The 17,326-nt window shown below is 40.2% G+C and overlaps 1 protein-coding gene across 3 annotated transcripts in view; it reads left to right on the top strand.

The window, feature by feature from the left end:
• Arhgef38 (Rho guanine nucleotide exchange factor 38) overlaps window positions 1-17,326 on the top strand; it is a 114,136-nt gene that overhangs the window by 85,053 nt on the left and 11,757 nt on the right. For 2 of the 3 annotated variants that reach the window (XM_076575008.1, XM_076575007.1), the window contains 7 exons: window positions 1,878-2,011; window positions 6,337-6,441; window positions 7,776-7,889; window positions 12,135-12,446; window positions 13,903-14,046; window positions 15,123-15,321; window positions 15,440-15,702. In XM_076575008.1, coding sequence (XP_076431123.1) covers window positions 1,878-2,011; window positions 6,337-6,441; window positions 7,776-7,889; window positions 12,135-12,446; window positions 13,903-14,046; window positions 15,123-15,321; window positions 15,440-15,702 — 1,271 coding nt within the window. Of the gene's footprint in view, window positions 1-1,877; window positions 2,012-6,336; window positions 6,442-7,772; window positions 7,890-12,134; window positions 12,447-13,902; window positions 14,047-15,122; window positions 15,322-15,439; window positions 15,703-17,326 lie in introns of all 3 variants that reach the window. The other variant, XM_006970353.4, reaches the window with a different exon arrangement.

Below are 17,326 nucleotides of genomic sequence, written 5' to 3'. Positions count from 1 at the left end.
TCCAGCAGGTGCACTCAAGCATTCACTCTTACCTGACCACTGTGTTCCTGGTGGTATATTGTGAGCATACAGTCCTCCTGACACCAAATGTCTACAGAGAAAGGGGGAGATACAGCCCAGGATTTGCAGCCCTGGGAGCTAATGCAGAAATGGCCCAACCAGGTCTAGATCCACGTGAAGGGCTCCATTTAATATATTTGATTCATTTGGTCCTGACACACAGGAATGAAGTTTGGGGTCAAGGAGGGGCAGATTTATTTGTTTCTACAATTAACTAATGATTCTTAACCATTTTAAGCTAAGATGTTACAATTATCACCTTATGTTAAGTGTAGGTTTCAATATAGGAGTGCTAATTCTGTGGACCCCATGCATCCCAGGGATAATAGGCCTTCATCCTCCCAGTGGAATTAGTGATCATGAAGAGCTCTTATCCAAGTTTGTGTTTCCAGGACACAACCTCAACCCAATTATTAAGTAATGACAGGGGTTTAGAAATAAATGGTGCAACAACTTCATTTTCTTTGGTTGGTTTTGTTTTCAAATAAGTAAAAAGCAAAGTATTTGTTTTAGCAAATTAAAACCATAAAGAATAGAATAACAAAGTAATAGAGTAAAAGACACCATAAGCAAAATGAAAAGACTGCATACATAGGATGACTGCCTAGAATGTATTGTTGTTATTATTATTTCAGTAATAAGAATATTCTAATAAAAAGTCAATAAAAAAGGACAATTCACAGGAAGCTTTGCTAGTAACCCGGGATTGAAAATTAAAATCACAATGATATGATATGCTAAATCTCTTGAGCCAGAGAATGTGTGCTACTTGCCAGTACTATTCAAAGCATTACTATACTTGGTCTCAGACAAAAGATGGTAAACTGGTCAAAAATTGTTTTAAAGAGTTATATAGTAATCTAGTAATGGGTAATAAACTGTGTTATACACTATGATACAATAAGAAGATTAAAAAGCAATGACATAAAATACTTGTATCCACAAAATCACAAAAAAATTTTGAAAAGTGTATTTATTTTATTTTCTGAAACATGGTTTAATGTAGCCCAGGCCAGCTTCAAACACATTATGCAGCTGAGGCTGGAATTGAATCCTCTTGCCTCCACTGTCCAAGTGCTTGGATTACAGGTGTGTACAACTAAGCTTGGATCAGTCTTGAGTTTATATGTTCAATATAGTACCATTCATGTAAAGCTTGAGACAGTAAATTGTACATCTTGTCTAATTCAACATGCACTGTTGGCTTAATCCTCATCAACAGTGCCCATGACTTAACATCTTCCTAAACCCTTACCAATACTGAATGTATCAAACATTTGGAACAAGATGAGGGGTAACAGTTATTTCAAAGAAAGGAAAACTCAGAACAATACTCACCTGGCCCCAAATCACAGAACTTGTGAAAAGCCAACCTAGGATTTGAGGCTAATGTGTGATGGGTTCAGTTGTCTTTTCATTACTTTGGACCTGATTTCCTATTCCAAAGACCCCCAGATAATATGCACCATTGGAGTGGAGGTGCTTTCTTCTTTTCTAGTACAAGGAACTTTTTTTTTCTTCTCTCGCTGGTACTGAGAGTAAAATCCAACTTCTTCCCCTGTCCGGAGATTTCTTTAGCATGAGAAGTAAATTAACTTGACCTTGAATAGCCTTGAGTAGCCATGTCCTTGAATAGCCGAGTTTCTGAAGGTCAATGGGTGACAGACTAGTCAGTGGGGTAATGGGTAATGGCCCCTGCAGAAGAGTTAAAATCCCCATAAATTCTATCCTCAATATAAATATTGGCTTTTAAAACTCTAGTGGAGGGCCCTCTGACTGAGCATAATCAGATGTATCACTGCATTCTTCCTTTTCAGTTTTAAAATATAAGAAGAATGATGAGGAAGAATCACTCAAAGACAAACTATCTAAACTAAATATTCATTCAATTAGCAAGAAGTCAAAAAGAGTCACAAATCATCTAAAGATCCTGACCAGAGGAGAGTCACAGGTAATTTTTCTTCTTGGACCACCTACACTTCCTCAGAGATCATTAACACTGCCATTCTTAGGGGCCTTGGCTTTGCTCTTTCCATGAATATATCTAGAACACAGAATCAAGGTAGTGCCCCATGTTCTTCCTTTGGGGGGTGTCTGGAGGTTTTAACACTACCTCAGTTTCCACTGGAAGGCAGAAAGAGGAGAAATGAGAATGGAAGACATATGATGACCCGACACAGGAGACCCACACTCAACTGCTCACCATCTCTCTCCCCAAGGCCACTTCTTCCTCCATTTCAGTTTTATTTCTGCTTTAAATCTTTTTCTGTTCCTCTGGGTTTCTCTTTATTTCATCTAAAAACAAAGAAGTGTTTAGATGCATAAGCCAGTGTGATGGTTTGGGTGTTCCTACCCCCTTCTCTTCCTGGAGACTCCCTAGATACACACTCCATTACTGGGTGACTGGTCCTTAGTGATCTTGCTCAGCTGTTTAACATAGCTTGCATTTTAATCCCAACCTCTTATAGATAACCAGATTTTCAAAGAATTCTAAATTTTAATCTGCTTAAGGAGAACCACATGAGATAATTTCAAAAGACAGGTCCTAGAGTTCCACCTTTCTCAAGGGTACAACCTAGAACCCTCTATTTATACAGACATCCCAGGAGTTTTGAGGTTAATGAACCTGAAGTAAGTGATCAGTAGAACATATCTTGATAATGAAAGAAAGTTCATGGCCTGGTGATGCAATGGCTTCTCGCTGAAATTAAGGAGGACAGTGCTCTATTGCCATCTTTTCTTCTCAGTTTCCCCATGGCTGCAGAGGCTTTACCACTTGTGGGGTACATAGCTGATTCTACCATTGTATTTATTTCTTTATAATTTTCTAGGGATTTACCAGGTCCATCACAAAAAGAGGCTTGATATGCAGCTATAATGTGGGAAGTTTGGGAAATTAATAGTGCGTGGTGACTGATCAGGAAATGGATAATTGGGACATTTCAACTAAAGACAACAGTAATAAAATCAAATTGAAAATGAGCTTAAGGAGACAGTAGCCCCCTGCAGGCATTTATAAACCTGTGCAGAAATTCTCTTCCATGCTTTGAGATTTTGCTTCTTACTCAAGACAGTTCTGCTGAATAGAGTAGGCAGCTTCTAATCTGAGGCAGAATTTTGTGGGGACCATTTTATTCTTTTGCATATTTATCATCAGCTTTTTTTTAAAACTGTGAACTAAAAGTGAATTGTAGCTAAAATAGCCTGAAGGGATATTAATTAGATTTTTCCTCTTAATCTTCATAGAGGATGTCTTGTCAGCAATGAAGCATTTCACTGTTAATCAGAAAATCAGCTGCATAGGCTGGACTGGCGAAGAGATAAATCTCAAATCAATCAATTTTGCACTTGTCAGCAGCTCAGGTGAAATATTGGTAGAGTTAGGGTGCAAAGCTATTACCCAGGAGGAAGATTCTATTCAATCCATCATATATGTATTGAACTTTCGTGTACCAGGCACTGTGTGAGAGATTGGGAATACAAAGATGAACAGGTATAGATCCAGAATTTGGCCTGCCTTGTTTTTAATATCAATCATATCTATAAATATGTTTCTCTAACTTTCTACTTTAGGGCAAAGACTATGTATCTATCATAAAGAGATTCTTAAGCACGGTACAGCATAAAGCAGGACTGCATAGCATAACATAGCAGATAAAACATGGCATAGCAAATACAGCATAGGCTACCAGTCAAGTGACCACTTATTCCATCTCTAATAACAATCCTGAGATGTGAGCAGATGGGATCTGCTTCATGAAATCTTCCAAGAACCCAGTCAAATTTTGTACAGTGTTTTCCCTAAACATATTGTCTTCAGCTGGTAATTGAAACTAGGTCATTATTGTGTCTCCATTCAAGTCCCACAGACAGTGTCACAAGGCCAAAACTTAGAAATGAAACACAACACTTCCTTCACACTCTATTTGTCCAAATCCAGTTACATGGGCAGAGCTAGCTGCAAAGGAGTCTGGGAAACAGGGTTCCTAGTAGGGCAGCCATATTTCCAACTTAATCTAGTGCTGCCAGCTTTGTCATTGGAAGGACAACAGAGGAATATTAACATCTCCAAAGCATCTGTATCTCTATCTCTAAAATGGGATTAATCATAATGCTTACCCCATAGAGTTGTGTAAGAATTAAAACGATAAAGTCAATGAAAGGTTTTGGCACAGTGTCTGAATATAATTAATGTTTAATAAATGTTAGCTATTGTTAGTAGTAAGACAAACTTCTTAATCTTAAATACTTAGTATCAGTGGAGAAAATTGCTTAAAAAATTAGCTAAGGTTATAAGAGCACATAGAAGGAAGAAATTAATTTTCTTCAATGTGAAAAATAGTAATGAAAGTAGGATTTATGGAAGGGGCAATTCTTGAATCTAATCCCTAAAAATAAACATAATCCTAAGGCAGAAAAAAGCAACAGCACATTTCATCAAAACAGCATGGAAAGGTTTAGTGATGGAGAGCCAGGATAGGGCAACATTTCTCACAGTGTAATCCTTAGTGCCTATTGCAAAGTCATCTGGGTCCTAGCTAGCTACACAGAATAAAATGTCAGGAGGTAGGATCTTTGGAAACTCTATTTACAAAAATCTGTCCAAGCATATTGGTATATGTACACATAGAGTTGGAGCAAAGACATAAGGCCAAGGATACCTGGTTATGAATTCTGCTGCCTATTTAATTAAGGTTTTCCCACACAAATAAAACTAAGGGATTCAAAAATAAATAAAAGATTGTATATATATATATATATATATATAGTTTTTATATATAGTTATACATATATATATATATGTATACACACACATACACACACAGTTCTGAGGTCAACTATGTGAAATTAAGAAGCACATGGACCAAGAAGAGCACAATTATTACCAAGTACAGAAATGAACTGCATATACTCTGTTCCATGTAACATTCATGTGCCTGTTCACAACAGCTTCACCACCACAGGACTGGTTCTGGTAGATATTCTGGTTGCAATAAAGTTCACCATCAATAGGAATGTGTATATCTCTAAAATTTACTAAAAGTGTATAAAAACACAGTGCATTCATGGGATTCTAATAGATATTACATATACGATGGTAAACACAACTGGACACGTGTGACAGCCATCGTAGCTCTGCAAATGTGCTCCACAGAAGAACTAATATTACATACCGTCTTTCAGGTTTGAGGGGTATTACCACCTTCCTTTAATGACGGGCCTAAGAATATTTCCTAAATCAGCCCTGTGAGATAAACTAGAATAATTTCCATGAGCAAAACAATAGACAGTGTAATTTGAGAACACAATATATGCTACTAAAGCCCACAGGGGTGGGGGTTCTGGGGAGATGGCTCCATGGTTAAGAGCACTTGCTGCTCTTGAAGGGATCCCAAACTCTGTTCCCATCACCCACGTTGGATGACTCACAACCTCCTGTAACTCCAGCTTCAGGGATTCCAGCTTCAGAGGGCATCGGACACCTCTGTGCTCTGTGGGCACCTGAACACCTGTGTACGTAGTGCCCCCATACATATATAATAAAGAAAGAAATCTTTTTTAAAAACTATAGAGGGAGTTAGGAACATGTCCCCGTGGGTAAGAGCACTTGTGCAGACATGCGGTCATGAGTTTGAATCCCCAGCACCTTGTAAAAAGCCATGCACCTGCTCCTCCCATAAGTGAAACACTGTGAGAGGTGGAGAGTAAGATCACTGGAGCTTGCCATCTGCCAGCTCCAGGTTCAGGGAGAGATTCTGTCTCAAAGGAGAAAGGCAAAGGGTGACAGAGTGGCACACCTGATGTCCTCCTCTGAAGGCATGGGTATGTGACCTGTCTCTAACACATGGGCATGGGCACGGGCACACACACACACACACACACACACACACACACACACACACACACACACACACACAACAGAGAGGGAAACAGACAGAGACAGAGGCAGAATAAGATGCAGGGAAAAGCTTTACAGTCCTATGTCTGCTGTGACATGGGTGAGGTGGTACAAAATAAACAGCAAATCCAATTTCATGATATGACTTGTAACACTGGCTAGACAGTAGTGTGTGTTATGTGCAGATCCAGAAAATTCTGTTATGAAAGTCAGCATATCACAGAGTATTTTCATACAGCAAAGGATTTTTTTGTTGTGTGCTGGCTTCAATGTGGTCTGTACCATCTTTAATTTTTTATTTACTTTGTGCCATTTTTTTAAAAAAAATATTAGATCTGTTTGAGTCATGAAACTGAGTAATTTCTCGTGTGTTTCAGGTCAAAGACAACACCTTTAACAGGGAAGAAAAGCTTTTTAGATCACTAGAAAAGACTCTGAGGTTTTGTGTGAAGAACATTTCATCCTGCCTTCAGCACATAGAGGTGGGTGAGAGCCGAATGCTTCTGCAAGAGTACACCAGTTTCCACGGGGGTCATGAGGAAATGGGACTCGTTGTTTGCATGATGATACTAAACTGTATCAAACTTGGGAGGCTGCAAAGTTCTGATAAGGCAAGCCATATAAAGGCTTGGTCTGTGCCCGCTTCCTGCCCCCTCCAAATCACTGTACTGTTGGACTTTTGCTCAGATGCATATAACATGGACCCCATCCTGTCTTCTTTATAATAAAAATGAGTTTGTGAGCACTAGATTGTATGTGAGGCAGACACTGTTTGTCTAATTTTGCCAGTATAATTCTTTGTGGATCCTAAAATAAGGATAAAAATCCCATACAAAGGAAAATAAATTGAACAACACAGACTATGGTAAGGAAATGCTGTTGTGCAGCAGACACCCCACAAATTTCTAGCTTCTTGGGAGGTTGTCCCGACCTACCTGAGCATCTCTGCTTTTAAAAATCTGAGGTGGAATGCTGCACAATTACACTCCTTGGAAAGGTTGGCCACGGGTTACTTGTAATGGATCTTACAGAGGACACAGTGTCCTTGCAAACAACTTGACAACAGCTATGACTTGAAGGATAGGAAGTTAGCAGTTATATGTAAGTCAGTTAATAAGCAGACCCTTCCTTCCCCCAGAAGTTTCTCTCCTGGATATCTAATTTTGGAGGTAAGTGCTTGCACAGTTAGATAAAATACCCTACCAGCAGAGCCTTAACATGACCAACACACTTTGGAGACAAGATTCCATATTCTGGAGGTATGAGCACCATCCATCCCTACAATCTGACCCAGAGTCTGTTTCACAAGCAGGTTAGCAAATCTGTGTGAAACAAGCCCCCCAAACACAGTTGCAGTGGGACACAGCAGTGGGATATGGCAGCCCTTCGGGTCTTGCTCAAGGAGTGAGCGCCTCTGGGGAGCACTCATTGGTATTTTCACTGAATCCACAAAAGATGTGGGCACTTTTTTTTCCTAAAAGATAACATTAAATTTACCAAGAAAAGCAGCTGATTAAATCGGAGGGGAGTGCTTTTTGAAATAAAGAGTCTGAGGAATTGAAGGAGAAGGAATGGCTGAGGGAATTTAAGATGGGCTCCTTCCTGCTCACAGAGAGCCAGAAGCGGTGGGGACGGGGAGGAGGGAAACAGACTGCTGCAGGCAGTCCCATGGTGTAGAGCATCCACGGTATTTTTATAGTTCATTTTCTATCTCTCAGGGAAATTTAGTATTGTGATGATGACGTTCACACTGGGGAGATGTTCATTGTGCTGGACTCATTCAGAACTTGCCCTTTTTATAACTGTGTTTCAGCAGGCCATGCCCTTCACTCTGCAGAGTGTAGCAGAGCTCCGTGAGATTTCCTACAAGGATGGAGAGATGAACTGCGGTGAACCCCATAGTCATGCTTTAAATCCCTGTCAAGACTTTGTAAGTTACACACAGAGATAAATACAAATTAAACAGCAGGTTTTAAAAGCTCCTTTCACCCCTCCCCTCACTGTATAATATATAACTATATATAACTGCACATATCCTGTAGTTAGGTATAAAATATGCACTAAATCAAATTCTAATGTCAAAATTAGGCTTTTTGAGACAGGAGTTTTTAAATAATTAACTATGTTTAGAGTGAGTTAGTAAGGATTGTACTATAATAGTAATTTAATATAACCTCATACTCTGTTTCTGGGGTAGTAAGTGTCTGATGAAACAGATACTTAAAACCATATTCGGTGTAAGTCAGTGTATGAGATATTAAGAATATATTAATTTGTAAAGCTGTGAATTTTTGTTATTTTGTTGTTTTGTTTTGTTTCCTTTTGTTTTGTTTTTGAGATAGGATTTCTCTGTGTAACAACCCTGGCTGTCTTCGAACTCACTCTGTAGACCAGGCTGACCTTGAACTCACAGAGATCCGCCAGTCTCTGCCTCCTGAGTGCTGAGATTAAAGGCGTGCACTACCACCACCCAGCAAGCTGTGAATTTCTTAAAAAGGTTCATGGAAATGCTTTGAGTCCTTACTGAAGGAGAACAGATTCTGTGTCTGTGATGTTCAGCACAATGGGCACTGGACAGCAAAGCCTTCCCATGGAGAAAAGACACACTTAGCTGTCAGATTTTCTTCCTGCCCATGGTAAATTCTTTTCTTCCTTTCTAGTTCTGGAAACTGAACTTAGAAACTCACACATGCTAGGCAAGCACTTTGTCAGTGTGCTATTACCACAGCCCCCCCACCCACCCACCCCCACAGATTGTTTTTTTCTTTTGTTTTATTTTGTTGTTTGTTTTTCTGAGACTAGGTAGCAGTCCTAGCTGTCCTGGAACTCACTTTGTAGCCCAAGCTGACATTGAATTCACTGAGATCCTCCTGCCTCACCTCCTGAGTGCTGGAATTAAAGGCGCGTGCCACCAATGCCCAGCCAGACTATTTATTTTTAAGAGTTCTTTAAAATATATTTTGGGAAGCATTAAAACATTCTTGACTAATAAAATGTTTGGGTGGTAAGCTTTTCTGGGTGATACTAATTCTAGTTTAGTGTCTTATGTTATTATTTCATAGCAGTATTTAATATATTTTGGAGAAAGCATAATAGGCTATATTTCTCTGTTGGCTGTGTTGGTATTAGGGCCAGATTGTCTTCTTCAACTTGTATTGGATGATTCTAGCAGTCCTGACCCATGAGGCTCAAAATCTCAGCAACCTCCACCTCAAAATAATCTTAAACCAATGAGCTCCCAAATGTTTCCAGACCTTAAGAAGTGACACAGCCCACATCCCCCTGCAAAACTACTCTGAATAAGCTGTTTGGGGCATTATAAAACAGAACTTTGGGATTACATTCTTTTGATAAATAAGATCTGTACTTGCTATGCAGACCAGGCTGACCTTGAACTCAACAAAGCACAGCCTTCTTTTGTTGCCCAAGTATTGGCATTAAAGATGAGTGCCAAAATCCTCAAGGACATACCCAGAAGTCTGTCTCCTGGGCAATTCTAAATTCTGTCAAGTTGTCAATCAAAATTTACCATTACATGCATAAAAAAATAAAAAAATTATGTAATATTTTAAAGGGTCTGGTGGGTGCCTCAATGGGTAAAAATGCTTGCTATCAAGCCTGATACCTGGTTTGATCCTAAAGAATACACATGGTGGAAAGAAAGAACCAACTCCTACAAGTTGTCTTCTGACCCCAACATTCATTCTATGACAAGAATGCCCTCTGACAGGAACACAAAATCAGTAAAAAAAAAAATGTATGAAGATTAAATATCTCGATATCTAAAATAAAGTGATAGATCCATGTTGTTTGTTTGTGCTCTTTTGAGGGGCTCAACACCCAGCTCCCAAATAAATCACACATGAAGGCTTATTTTTTTTTTTTTTTTTTTTTTTGGTTTTTCAAGACAGGGTTTCTCTGTGTAGCTTTGTGCCTCTCCTGGAACTCACTTGGTAGCCCAGGCTGGCCTCGAACTCACAGAGATCCACCTGGCTCTGCCTCCCAAGTGCTGGGATTAAAGGCGTGCGCCACCACCGCCCGGCATGAAGGCTTATTTTTAATTACAAATGCCCACCTTAGCTTGGCTTGTTTCTTGCTAGCTTTTCTTAGCTTAAATTATCCTCTCTACCTTTTGCCTCTGGGCTTCTCCTGTTCTCTTACTTCTGTAAATTGTACTCTTACTCTGTGGCTGGCTGGGTGGCTGACCCATAGAGTCTTCCTCCTTCTCTAGCTACTTTTTTTCTCCTCCCACATTTCTCCTTTTATACATTCTCTCTGCCTGCCAGCCCCACCTATCCTTTTTCCTGCCTTGCCATTGGCCATTCAGTTCTTTATTAGATCATCGGGTGTTTTAGACAGGCACAATAACACAGTTTCACAGAGTTAAACAAATGCAACATAAATAAAAGTAACACACCTTGAAATAATATTCCCCAACAGGAATAGACAGATGGGTGCATAGGAAGATCAATAGACAAAAGTTTTTACACTTATAGGGCTTAACTGCACAACATGATTATGTCTTGTGGATTTTTTTCAGGGTTCAATTATAGGAAGGACATTTTAGAAAAGCCATTAAGAATTTGCTAAATTTAAATTCACTAAGTTGATAAATATTTATCAAAATGGTCTGAACGCATGCTCCATAGTTTCTCCCTTAGCCAGCATGCTCCACAGTTTGAGAGAAAGAAGGAAGAAACTGTCTTGTCTACCTTAATAACATAATATTAGATTATATGATTATATTGATTATTATTAAATATTATATTAACAATATTAATAATATTAGATGTGTCAAGTTAAAAGAATGATATAAAAGTGGCATTTTATTGGGTAACACACCAAACTCTTTGAAGATGAAATGTTAACTCAAAAATTTACACCAAGGCAGAGAAGTTATTCCTATCCAGCCATAAATGATACTTTTCCACAAATATTGTGTAGCACACAATTCAAAAATACAGCCCGCTTATCTGTTCCAACTACTGTCCCTTGGCAAATAAAGTTCATCTCTATGAGGCACTGGACATACATTACAATTATAGTATAATCTTCAAATTAGTAACCTGTGGCTCCCAGGCAAGTGATAAACACAGTGACTTATCCCAGATACAGTAAATGCATTTGTTGCCTAGTCCAGGGGCTCATTAAATGGTGGGATGGTATCTATTGATTATTCCATAAACTGCACATCAAATCTAATTTGTGTTGGCTATCGCTGGTGCCACTAACATATGAGGTTCCCTCTTTTAAATTTCCAATGAGTTCAGACAAAGTTAGCAGGAACCATTCACATTAATTAATACAGGCTGTTGCCCTGATTTCCTGGATAATCTTTGAGGTTACAAATGATAAAATTACTTCCAGATTCCTATAACATGTGTGATAAGGTGCGAGGCAGGGCAGTCATCAGACACAGGGTAGAGGTGCATGTCAGAACACAAGGGAAAGACACAAGAAGAGAAGACATTAAATCTAGGATTCTTGAGGACCGTCATGGGGTTGGCCACTAATGCAAAGTTTTTCTTTAATGTTTCAGAGCTGAAAATGTAGTAGTTTCAGATACCCTCGATCCTTTGGTGCATTTAAATGTTTAGGTCTGGTCATTTCTGTCACAGGCTTAAGATATACATTTAAAGAACCAATGCTTGCATGGGGAATACAGTTAATTCTATCCAAAAACAAACCTCGAGGTTAAAAAACAGATTTGAAACCCATACGGGGGTTCTAATAGAGTCTCTCCTTAAAATGCTTGTGCACATTTTGCTGATGGCAAGAGGCGAAGGTGGTGAACTGGTCAATCATGCCACACACTGACATCCCTCACCACAACCTTGATGCCGTATGATAGCTCAGCTTGGCTCTGGGGTTAGAAGGGAGCAAGAGGGAGGGTCCTGAAGGAGGTATCCACAGCACAGCTGTAGACCGAAGACTTATGATCTGGGTGAGCAGGCTTTTTCTTCTCGCTCATCTTCAGGTTCAATATCGATGCTTTAAGCCTGAATAAACAAGCTCAGGCAGCCCCCCTGAATGTGAGATCCTCTTCTTAAATGACTGTGTGTTGTCCTGTTCCCATTGAGCTCCAGAAGAGAGGAGGTAGACCTACTGAGAGCAGCACTGGTCATGGAGTGAGCCATCCTTCTCTCAGCAATGAGACTATATTTTTCTTTTGCAGGTAGCTCGCTCTCAGAGACTCATCCTGACCCCACTGTCAGCCTTGCTGTCCTTATTCCCAGGGCCTCAGAAGCTCATCCAAAAACGCTATGACAAACTACTGGACTACAATAGCTCCCTGCCACGGTCAGCAGCCGATGAATCAGACTTGGCCAAACGGGAATATGAGGCCCTCAATGCCCAGCTTGTGGAAGAGCTCCAGACATTCAACCAGGCTGCCAGGAAGATCCTGCTGAACTGCCTGTGCAGTTTTATCACCCTCCTCCGGGACTTGATGCTGGTGGCGCTGCAGGCTTATTCCACAGTCAGGCCGGTGAGCACAGCACTCCTCCTTGGCCACCTCAACCTCAGTCTTCATTCAGAGTGTGCATGCATGGCCCTTGTGTGGTGTGGTTTAAGCATAAAGTCAGTCAGATGTCCTTCTGCATTTTGAACCATATAGTTTTAAAGACTGTATCTGCCTGTATGTTGACGTGTCCCGCCATGATGATAATGGACTAAACCTCTGAACTGTAAGCCAGCCCCAATTAAATGTTTTCCTTTATAAGAGTTGCCATGGTCATGGTGTCTCTTCACAGCGGTAGAAACTCTAAAACAAAAGCTAGCCATCAGGAAGAGTTTCCTGGTCAGTTCAAGATTTATTTTTTTGTGTCCTGCAACATAAGTACATGTCTTCAGTAATACAGCCTTAATATCTGCCTATGGAGAACAATGACAATAAGCTGTATTGTTTTAGGTGCTTCTGGGGTCTCTTGGCCCAAAACCTGAAAAGGAGGAGTCCATGCCCAGCACTGAGATTTTTACTTAGTGACTCATGTCTTCTGGGCAGCATCATTTACTGATGTGGAATACTTTGGTTTAAACTCATTTTTTTTTTTTTTTTTTTTTTTTTTTTGGTTTTTGGAGACAGGGTTTCTCTGCGTAGCTTTTGCGCCTTTCCTGGAGCTCACTTGGTAGCCCAGGCTGGCCTCGAACTCACAGAGATCCGCCTGGCTCTGCCTCCCGAGTGCTGGGATTAAAGGCGTGCGCCACCACCGCCCGGCTAAACTCATTTTTAACAAATTATGTTTTGATAAGGTTTCTCCATATATCCTTAGTTTTGTTTAATCTACCCCCTACCCTCCGCCACCGCATACCTGACCCTATTCCTCGCTTAAACCTTTATCTCCCAATATTCTCCCCCGGTGTCCAAATCACATATGTTCTATGTCCTATTATATTTTTTTTTAACTTGGATTGCAAGAGCATAGGCCACAAATAGCTTCTTCCATTAGTTTAAGCCTTCTTCCTCTGCCCCAGACACCCCCTCTCTACTTTCATTTTACATATATTCTACCGTTCCCCTCCTTATATGCACCCCCAACAACTGTCCATTCCTGGTTTCCAGCTTCCATACATGTTAAACGTATAGGACAAACACAGGAACACTTCCAACCATGCTTCTTGTTGTAAGCTCATTACCTGTCTGCTCCCGCTGTCCCACCTGGGGCACTGCTAATACCACAACTTCAGCCCTTCACTCCTGGGTCTTTTGTGCCCCTTTCCTGTTTTGTTCTACTATGGAGTCTTGAAACGTAAGAAAGAAAAGTATCCCTGCCATTTTGTGTGGCTTCAGAAATATCAGATTGCCCATCTTTGTAGAAGCTCTCAAGTTGCCCGGATTTCTCCCCGTGGCACTGTCTTACATTTCCCGCCATCACCACAACCCTGGCAGAGTCAGTGCCCAGTGTGATAGGTTGTCTGAAAACACCACACTGTTTTACCCACAGATGCCACTGCCCGTCTTGAGCATCTCTGAGATTCAAAATCGAGTGCTGGAAGAGGTTCAAAACTTGAATTTTGTAAAGGACAACAGTGCCACCTTTATTGAGAGGAAGCTTAGCTTTGAAAAGAAGAAGCCTGCTCAGGTTCTGGTGAGTTTAGCATTATCTGCGACAGTGAAAACATCATCTCTTTGCCTCACAGCGCATTGCTTCCCATACTAATCACATCATCCAAATAATGTGTCATTTGCTTGTTATGTTACATTTTATTCTCTGTTTCTATTTTTTATATTATAAACTCCAGAAGAGTGTGATGTTTGTTTCTGTTTCATTCATGATAGTTCCCTAACATACCAAAACTTGTGCTTGACACATGGTGGATACTCAGATTTTCTTGATTAGGATTTTAAAGAGAGAAATCACACAGTGCAGGCCCCCACCCCCCATTTTCAACCATTTCATTTCCAGCCTCCAGAGATACAGCAGCTTTTTTCAAAGTCATTTAGTGCCAAAGTTTAGAAAGTGTCTCTTGGTGACTCCTGCCCTGTTTACCGAAAAAAAGATGCACATAGGCAATTTACTGAATTAAAATTACAAAGTACTTACTATGAAAGCAAATAAATACAAAATAGTGAAATGTCACTCAACAGTCAGGAGTTGTTAGAACCTCTGCCTTTTTAAAACATTTTTAAAAATTACAAAGTTATTTATTTTTCTTATATGTGTATGTTTGCAGGTGGGCACCTGCGCGCGTGCACGTGTACAGAGAGAGAGAGAGAGAGAGAGAGAGAGAGAGAGAGAGAGAGAGAGAGAGAGAGAGAGAGAGAGAGAGAGAGAGAGAGAGAGAGAACAGACAGGAATACATTTGGAGGTCAGAGGATAACTTACGGAAACTGGTTCTCTCCTTCCACTGTGTGGGTTCTGGTGATTGGACCCAGGTCATCAGACCGGTACTTTTATCCTCTGAGCCATCTTGCCAGCCCCAGAGCCTCTGCCTTCTTAGCCCTGGTTGAATTTTCTTTCTTTTCTACAATACTGCCCTCATGTGCTTACTCGAGATTTTTTAACTGAAAATCTCAGCTGAATAGTGAGAGTCTGACTTTGCAATATATCCAGATTGATGTAAAACTTGTATAGAGAAATAATTCTCTGGAGGAAAATCTCTATAAACTCAATGAGGATTTCACTGTGTGTCCACCTGAAGCAGGACTTCTTCCTTTTCCCAGCCAGAAGTGCCACATCAAACTGACGATCACCGCTCCAAACTTCTGTCCACGTACGGAGCAGAGGAACTCTACCGAGCCAAGCGCAAGTGTAACGCCACCCAGGAGCATGACATCGATCTTCTAGAAGGAGAGTTGGTAGCCGTCCTGGAACAGAAAGATCCCCTGGGGAGTACAAGCAGGTGGTTTGTTGACACAGGATGTAAGTTTCTTTTCCCACAGAAACATTACTGCTTTTCAGGTTGAGATTTTCCCAGAGGTCTCTCTTCGTGTTTGGGGAAGGTCTACGCCTAATCCTGGTGCTTTCTTTTTTCTACCAGGTGCCAAAGGCTACGTGTATTCCTCCTTCCTAAAGCGCTACAACCCGGCGAAAGAGCAGAAGGCGGATGCTGAGGGCAGATTCTGCGACGAGGATTTTGAGAACATCAGTCTCTTTGTGTCTTGTCGGCCAGCTGGCGACAGTGTCTCCAGCACTCCTGAAGACGGCAGCATAAGCGACAGCAGCTCATCGCTTAGTGGCACTTGTGGGAAGTCTGCAACAAATGGTGCTGATGCTGATCATTCTCAAGAGGTAGACGAACAGGTAAGACTTGAAGCCTTGAGGCAAAAATTACTTGGCCACTCAAATGAAAGAATCTCTAACTGCTCACGTTGAGCTGAAATACTTACTGGGAAACTGCCAGTTTTGACATCGAAAATACCCAGCCCTATTAGTACATACCATCTGTGGACTGTTGAGCAAAGAATTTAATTATCTAAACCCATTTCCTCAAAACAAAAACAAAAAACTTCCTATACTGCAGAGTTGGTGTTTTGACCAGAGATAATATGTGTGCTGGACTCCTGACACGGAGTAGAGATTCAACAAACCATAGCAGTCACTACTCCACTGCTAAGTGTTCAGGGCGGCCAGGAATTTGTTTTTAATGCTCCACCATTGGAGAAAGGCAGCTGAGCTGTGGTCACCAACATCAGGTAGGAACTTGTCTCTAAATCCTCTAGAACAGTGGTTCTCAATCTGTGGGCTGCAACGGAGACCACCAGAAAGCACAGACATTTACATTACAATTCATAAGAGTAGCAAAATTACAGTTATGAAGTAGTATTGAAAATAATTTTATGGCTGGGGAGTCACCACAACATAAGGAACTGTGTTAAAGTGTCGTAGCATCAGGAAGGTTAAGAAGCACTGCTCTAGAAGCAATGTCTGAATGGAGCTGAGTAGGACTTGGACACTTCATCTCTTATTAATACCATCTTCTATACATGAACAACTGCTGACTTGCCTTTCTCTCATTGTGCCCATGCAAAGACTACTGGCATGGCACCTTCACAAAATGGTAAGCTAATTAGAATGTAAGGTTCATTTTTGCTACCTCATAAAGTTTCAGAATGTTCAATTATTAATCTGCAAGTAGTGACCAACTAATTTTCTGCCTTTTTAACTTAGTAATTTCCATTAGCCTAAATTTCTTTTCCATTGGGGTAGTACATTTTATTTTCAGGAAGTAAAAAATGGAACAATATCCATAAATTAAATGTAAGGTCTTTATTCCTTTCCCCTTAGTGATACTCCTCAAAGAAATCATCCCATGTGTGTCTTTCAGATATATTTTATGCATACATAAAAACATATATACAAATAAAGCATATCTTATGTGTTACTTTTTATACAGTTAAACACAACTCTACCTATATAATGAATTTATTCCTTTAAAGAATTCTGTGAAGTAGCTTTAAAAAATTTTGGTTTTGAGTCAGAATCTCATGATACACCCCAGGCTGTCTTTTCACTTTAGTCTCCTGAGTGGTAGAATTAAGAACATATGCTGTCAGACCCATTTTACAGAATAAGTCATACGTAACTACTAACCCAGTTTAAGATATTTAAGATGTCTTGTTTTTAAAAAATGTAAGACAATAATTCCAGGAACATCCTTCATCTCTTTCTGTATGCTTTTAGAAATACATTTTTAAGGATATTAATAAAAATATGGCCAAAGGGTATATAGAAAATCTTTACAGGGATTGACATGCTGCCCTTCACCAATAGCATTATTTAGCTCTTATTTACATGCCATAGAATTCACTTAATTTCAATGTAAAATCCAGGGACTTTTAGTTGTAATTACAGAGTTGTACAAACCAATTTTAGAACATTCGTTTCATGCCCAAACTCCATTGGATTCATTTGCACTCCCTGCTTT

Source organism: Peromyscus maniculatus, chromosome 6, assembly GCF_049852395.1.
Source record: "Peromyscus maniculatus bairdii isolate BWxNUB_F1_BW_parent chromosome 6, HU_Pman_BW_mat_3.1, whole genome shotgun sequence".
Taxonomy (NCBI): Eukaryota; Metazoa; Chordata; class Mammalia; order Rodentia; family Cricetidae; genus Peromyscus; species Peromyscus maniculatus.
Note: the sequence above shows the minus strand (reverse complement) of the source record. Positions and strands in the feature narration are given on the sequence as shown.